Source organism: Elephantulus edwardii, unplaced genomic scaffold, assembly GCF_000299155.1.
Source record: "Elephantulus edwardii isolate Elephantulus edwardi_28Jun2011 unplaced genomic scaffold, EleEdw1.0 scaffold00292, whole genome shotgun sequence".
In the NCBI taxonomy this organism is placed as follows: Eukaryota; Metazoa; Chordata; class Mammalia; order Macroscelidea; family Macroscelididae; genus Elephantulus; species Elephantulus edwardii.
In genome coordinates, this window is record NW_006400042.1 from 1,926,028 (window position 1) to 1,933,770 (window position 7,743).

The 7,743-nt window shown below is 38.9% G+C and overlaps 2 protein-coding genes across 2 annotated transcripts in view; both read left to right on the forward strand.

The window, feature by feature from the left end:
- The window catches only part of CENPP (centromere protein P), a 565,831-nt gene that overhangs the window by 530,328 nt on the left and 27,760 nt on the right, over positions 1 to 7,743 (forward strand). The window lies entirely within an intron of this gene.
- Positions 4,638 to 4,751, forward strand: LOC102866447 (dolichyl-diphosphooligosaccharide--protein glycosyltransferase subunit 4-like). Its single transcript, XM_006900718.1, has one exon. The coding sequence runs from the start codon at positions 4,638 to 4,640 to the stop codon at positions 4,749 to 4,751; it is 114 nt and encodes a 37-aa protein (XP_006900780.1).

The following is a 7,743-nucleotide window of genomic DNA, read 5'->3' on the forward strand; positions in this document are numbered from 1 at the left end:
TCCAATGGTCCTCACGAGATCACCTTGACTATTAACAACTCCAGCCTCAGCCAGGTGCTGGCCCAGGTGGCCAGCTCCGCCACCACGTCGTCCTCAGGCTCACCGCAGGAGATCACCCTCACAATATCGGGTCAGGACCTCATCCAGCACAATTCTAATGGAAGTGGAGAGCTGAATGGGAGAAACTGAAGTATTAAGGCAACTACCAACACAAAACTCAATTATAAATATGATAAAATTAGCATTTATTTAAATAATGGACATAGTCAGATTTTTAAGTTTGTAACAAGGAGAGAGGCCCTACAAAACTACCCATTTGCAGGCATGTTTTCACAGAAAACTGCTAAGGTTTTTTGTTGGGTTATTTTGTGTTGGATTTTTGTGTGTATATTGTGTTGGTTTCGGTTTTTTTACTACTGAGTATTGTAGACTCTGTGATAAAGAGTTTGGTTAGACATTGTCTTTTTAGACGTGAACATTATAAGCCATGAAATTGGATTATTAACTTGTTTTTATCTATGAAAGTGATTTGTCCTCATCTGTAACAAGGCTGCCACAGGCTTAAGCTGGCCTAAGACAATGATATTCATATGCCTAATTTGCCGATAGCATCTCAACATTAAGAAGACAAAAATTCTCATCATTGGATTGATAAGCAACATCATGACATATGGGAAAAATACTGACATTGTCAGTAATTTCATCTTACTTGGATCCACAATCAACACTCCTCATATCAGTAGTCAGGAGATCAAGAGACATATTGCATTGACCAAGTCAGCTGTCAGAGTTCTCTCCAGCTTTCTGACGAGGAATGATGTCAATTAAAAACTAAGGTGTGCCTGACTAGAGCATAGTGTTTTTCATCACTTGCTATGCATCTGAGAACTGGACAGTAACTAAGGATGGCAGAAGAAGAGTTGATACCTTTCAACTGTCATTTTAGAGAAGAGTGCTGACTATGCTATGGACAGCCAAAAGAACAGATATTTCTTGGAAAGAGTGAAACCAGGGTGCTCCTTGGAGGCAAGGATGACAAAGCTTCGTCTCACATATTGTGGGAATGTTGCTAGGAAAAGCTGTTTTTTGGAAAGGAACATAATGCTTGGCAGGGTGGAAGAGGGTCAGTGAAAGAGAGTAAGATCGTTGACAGGATGGATTGACACAGTGACTGCCCCAATAGGTTTAAGCATGTCAGAGATGATGAGGACACCAAAAGATGGAATGGGGTTCAAATCAGTTGTTCATAAGGTTGCCACGAGCCATAAACTACCAGGCTCTTAAGAACAACAAGAGCAGCAACATATTTAGTAAAAACAAAACATCCATTTGCTCATTTATCAATTATTAACTCAATTAATCTTCTGACCAATATTGTCTTGTGCTTTTTTGTAATAGATTGAAAACAAGACATGATGTCAGCTAATTATAAATAATTCTCTGATTTATATAATTGTAGTCCCTATGCTTATAATTATCCATGGAAGACAGTGTTTGGTGAAGCCCCCCGATTAAAACAAGCTTGGAAGCAGGAATGGCATCCACTTCTTAAATAGCTTGCCTCTGGAAATGCTATGAACTTAGATAAATGATGAAAGTTATACAAGTGTTTGGTCTTTTGCTCATAGGGTCGCTATGAGTCGCCTACAACTCGATGGCAATTAACAACAACAACAACAATTTGCTGTAAGAGATATAACAATTATCTGTCAGTTTCTTACACCGGGGAAATGATTTTCATATTGCTAATTACTTTGTTGTTTAGATATATACACAGAGCGAGATTCTTGCTTGTTTATCATTGTTCTTACTATTATTGCTTGCTTATCATTGTTCTTATTAGTGTAGCACTTGTCTGTGAGTCTGCTGTGTATGGGTTGCTGTGATACTGACAGCTATGACACTGGGGGTTGGGCTCAGGGGGGTTATATGGGGTCACTGCAGTAGCTTCTTGGTGCATAAAGTTTCTGGTCTTGGGAAACTGGTTCTGGGGAATGTCCTGACATAGAATTTCTGAGTTCTGGTTTCCGAAAAATGTTCTGACATAAGGTTTTCTGAGTTTTGGTTTTAGGGAATGTCCTGACATAGGATTTTCTGAATTCAGGTTTCAGAAAATGTCCTGACAGGATTTTCTGGTTTTGGAAAATGTCCTGATATAGGATTTTCTGAGTTCTGGTTTTAGAAAATATCCTGACATAGGATTTTTGAGTTGAACTTCAACCTCCATTTTGATTTTGAGCCTATATTTAGCCTATTTAGTTATAGTATTAGAGATAGAGCTCAGACTGGAAGTCTATCAAAACGAGAAGAAATGGCTGCAATAGTTTAATTGAATAGTTAAATCAAAACTCTTTAATAATTGGAACATGCAATGTACAAAGTATGAGTATAGGAAAACTAGTTGTGAAAAGTTAAATGTAAAATAGAAGGCATGAACATCGACTTTCTAGGCCTTAGATGAGATAGACTGACATTGGCCACTTTGAATCAGACAATCACAAAGTGTTTTTCAGGGGGGAAAAATAGTGTTGAAATCATAGTTAAAAAGACAATTTGAAGTTCTATCCTGAAGTAAGATGTTTTAAGTGATCGGATACTATCTGTAACCATACAAGGAAGCTCTGTTAATACTATTATTCAAATATAAACAACAATAGCTAAAAAAGCTAAAGAAGAAGAAACTGAGGATTTTTACTTGTGGACTAGTGGCAAGAAGCTGCCCTGCAATCCCAAAGGCGCACAGTTGGAGGCCACCAGCTGCTCCACAGGAGAATGGACAATCTCCTGTGTGATTACCTGCCTTTGAAAGCCCGCTAGAAGATCAGCTATGGGTCAGTTCCAACTCTAAGGTACACAACAACAACCAACTTTTGCAGTCAGAAATTACCAAACATGAAATCAAGATGCATTAACAATAACTGGTGACTGGAATGCAGAAGCTGGAAACAGTGAAGAAGCAATGGTAGTTGGAAAACACGAACTTAGTAACAGAAGAGAGGTCAGAAATCAAATGATCGAATTTTGTACCATCAATGATTTCTTCACGGAAAATACATTTTTAAAAAAAAAAAAAAAACACAAGCTGTGATGGACTGCATTGGGATCAGATTGACTACTTCACCAGTAGGAATCATTGGAGAAACTCAATATCAGCAGTCAAAACTATGTCAGGTGCTCATTGTGAAACAGACTTTCAACTAAAGCTGGGGATAATTAAAACATGTCTATCCAAAAGGACCAAAATTTGAGCTTGAGCCTATCCCACCTAAATTTAAAACTCATCTTAAGAAAAGGCTTGACGCCTTAAAGACCAATAATTGAAGATCAGATGAGTTATAGAATGACATTAAGGATATCATTCATGAAGAGAGCAAAAGATAATTACAAAGACAGAGGATAAAGAAAGAAACTATATGTTAAAAAAAACTAGATGTCAGAGAGACTGAAAACTGCACTACATCATTGAGAAACAAAACAAAGGGCATTTGGAGAGGGATGGGAAAATGCTGAAGTAAAAAAGCTGAACAGAAGATTTCTAAGGGCAGCTTGAGAAGATAAAGCAAAGTGTTGTAATAGAATGTGCAGAGAAATGGAACTGGAGAATCTCAAGCTGAAAGAAGTGGAAAAACTAATTCAAGCCTTGGTTTGCAAAAATTAATAAAGCTGGGCACAAAATCTTGGATGATCTAGGAAGCATCAAAAGAAGATGGAGGGAACACACATAATCACTGTATCCAAATAATTGGCTGACACTAAAATATTTCAGAAAGTACCATATGATCAAGAGCCAATGATAATGCAGGAAGAAGTATAAGCTGTACTGAAGACATTGGCAAAAAATAAGGCCCACAAGAATCAACCAACTGGCATTTCAACTAACAGATGCAGCTCTGGACATGTCCACCAATCTGTGCCAACAAATTTGGAAAATTGTCCATGCCTGGACAATTGATTTGTTCCATTTTCTAAGAAAAGTGATTCAACATATAGGATATTATCAAACAATATCATTAATATGATATGTAAACAACATTTTGCAGGTCATCCAAAATTTGCTAAAACAATATATTGTCAAATAACTGCTAGAAGTATAAATTAATTTAAACAAGGCTATGTATAGACATGTTGCAAGGAGGGACCAGTCCTTGGAGAGGGACATCATGCTTGGGAGGGTGGAGGGACAACGCAGGAGGGGAAGACCCTCTATGAGGTGAATTGATTCAGTGACTGGGGTAATCGGGGTGGGGGTGTCAGAGACAGTGAGATTGGCACAGGGTAGAGCAGTGTTTAGGGCTGTTGTAGATAGGGTCGCTATGAGGCGCAGACAACTCGACAGCACATTAAAAACAACAACATGTATAGAACCAGGGATGTCATTGCCGCAGTAAAGTGGATCCTGGGTGAAAGTAGAGAATATCAGAAGAATGTCTATTTGTGCTTTATTGACTATGCAAAAGCATTTGACTATATAAACCATAACAAATTGTGACTAACAAGAATATTTAATAGTGCTTATGCAAAACCTATACTGTTGTCTGAACAAAGCAAGAGAATATTATATGGTTTAAAATCAAGAAAGAGTCTCCTTCCTGGAACTTGCTCGCGGTGAGCATCGGAGGCGAGCCCGGCCGGTCAGGATGATCGGGGATGTGCAGCTCGCCATCTTCGCCAACATTCTGGGCGTGTCGCTCTTCCTGCTTGTCGTTCTTTACCACTACGTGCCCATCAACAATCCCAAGAAGCAAGAATGAGAGTGGCGCTTTCCCCCGCCCCAGGGTTCCAGGACATAGTCTGAGGTAAGATGGAGGGTGTGAGGGGCCTTCACACTTCACTTCATCCCTTCTGTCCATCACAACATACAAAGCAACTACACCTGGATTTTTCCAAACAACTTTTAGTTCCTCAAAGTCTTCCTTAACCCTATGAAACACTGAATAGGGCCCAGTATAAGGGCTGATTTCTTTTCTACTCCCCCAATATAAAAATATAGATATATAAAAAAAATTCAAGAAAGATATGCATCAGGCTTGTGTCTTTTCTCCATACTTATTAAATATGTATGCTGAACAAATCATTCGAGATGTTGAACTTTATGAAGAAGGATGTGGCATCAAGATTAGAGGAAGAAGTTTCATTTGGAATGGAAAGAAGCCCCGAATAAGGAAAGCACTACTTAAAAACAGGAAAAAGGTAGAAGACATTTCACTTCCCAATTGCAAGTTCTACTACACTGCTGTGTTGGTTAAGACAGCATGGTACTGGTACAATGAGAGACATATAGAGCAATGGAATAGAACTGAGAACTCGAAAATCAGCCCATCTACCTAGTGTCAACTGCTTTTTGACAAGGAGATGCAATCACTTAAGTGGGGAAATGACAGCCTTTTTACCAAGTGTGCTGGCAAAATTGGAAAAATATCTGCAGAAGACTCAAGCAAGATCCACACCTCACTCCATATACAAAAACCAACTCAAGGTGGAACATGAACCTAGGACTAAAACCAAGGACTATAAGCTTCATTAAAGAAAAGCTTGGAAGAATGCTACAAGTCCTAAACCACAACATAAACAGTCTTCCAAGTATCCTGAAAAATCTACAATCAGGAGAAGATAAAATAGATGAATGGACCTTCTAAGAATCCAATCCCTACGCACATTCAAAAACTTCTCCAACAGGGTATAAAGGGAAACCACAGACTGGGAAAATGTATTTGGTAATGACATGTCAGATAAAGGACTTAGATCTAGAATTTATAAAATGCTTGAGCACCACAACAAGATAAAGGTAAATAATCCAATTAAAAAAATGGGCACAGGATATGAACAGACACTTAACCAAAAAAGACATTCAGATCTCCAACAAGCACATGAATGTTTAAAATCCCTAGCTCTAAAATAAATACAAATCAAGACAACTATGAGATATCATCTAACCCCAGTAAGACTAGCAAAATTTAACATAATAGCAAGCAACAAATGCTGGTGAGGCTGTGGAGAGACTGGAACCCTTATTCACTGTTGGTGGGAGTGTAAAATGGTGCAACCACTGTGGAAAGTGGTGTGGTGCTTTCTCAAAAAAGTTGCAAATAGAGATACCATTTGACCCAGCAATTCCACTACTGGGAATATACCCTAAAGAGACCATAACTGCCATCCAGGCAGATATATGCACACCCATGTCCATTGCGGCTTTGTTCACAATAGCAAGGAGTTGGAAACAACCTAAGTGCCCATTAACAAATGAATGGATAGAAAAGCTGTGGTATATTCACACAATGGAATTCTATGCTGCATTGAAAAATAAGGAACTCATGCAATATTATTCAAAATGGGTGACCCTGGAGGACATCATGCTGAGTAAAATATCTCAGTCACAAAAAGACAAATACTACATAGTGCCACTGTTGTAGAATGGGACTGACATCAGGGTTGGGGGAAGACTGAGGAAAAACTGAATAGATTATGTATACTGAATTGAAATAGGTGGGGGAGAGAACAGTTTAAAAGTGATATATTATAGCATATATGATTATCACAGGAATCCACAATTAAGGTTGCATAGTGGAGAGCATTCGGGGGAAGGCGGCAGGGGGTTGTACACCGACAAAGAGGTTTATCTTTTGCTTTTCAAAGAGAGGAGCGAATTGGGGAGGGAGGGGAGTAGAGAAAAAAGTGCAACAATGAATGAATGGAAATCCAAAATCTCTGAAAATGTTCATTAAAATTAATAAAATAAAATTTTTAAAAAATATTAGAGGAAGACTTACCAACAATTTGTGTTATGCAGATGACACAACCTTGCTTGCTGAAAGTAAGGAGGACTTGAAGTGTTTGCTGCAGATAATAAAAAACTACAGCCTTAAATATAGATTACATCTCAACATCAAGAAAACAAAAATTCGCACCACCAGACCTATAGGAAACATCATGTTTTTCCCAGCCAGTAGGTTTTCTTTTCACTCGAAACAAAGATTCTTACTGCTGGACTTAGAAGCAACATCATGATGGATGGAGAAGAGATTGAAACTGTCAATAACTTCATCTTACTTGGATGCACGATCAACACTATTTGTTAATTAAGTTTGCTGTCAGAGATCTCTCCAAATTACCGAGGAGCAACAATGTCAGTTTGAGGACTAAGGTGCACCTGATACAATCAATGGTCTTTTTTGTCATTTTCATTAATCTGAAAGCTAGGCAATGAATAAGGATGACAGAGGAGAATTTATGTCTTTGAACTGTGATTAAAGAAGATTATTTAAAATCCAATTGGCTGCCAAAAGAACAGATATGTGTTGAAGAAAGAGAATGCTCCTTGGAGGCAAAGATGTCTTCTCATACACATTGGCATATTGTTGTTGTTGTTATGTGCCGTCGAGTCGTTTGCAACTTATAGCGACCCTTTGTACAACAACCCTAAACCCTGCTCTATCCTGTGCCAATCTCATTGCCTCCGACATACCCATCCCGATTACCCCAGTCACTGAATCAATCCACCTCATAGAGGGTCTTCCCCTCCTGCGCCGTCCCTCGACTCTGCCCAGCATGATGTCCATCTCCAAAGACCTGTCCCTCCTTACAACATGTCCAAAGTATGTCAGGCGAAGCCCCAGAATCCTTGCCTCCAAGGAGTAGCTTGGTTTAATCCTCTCTAGGATGAATCTATTTGTTTTCTTGGCAATCCATGGTACATTCAGTACTCCTCTCCAGCACCACAGCTCAAAGGCATCAATTCTCCTTCTC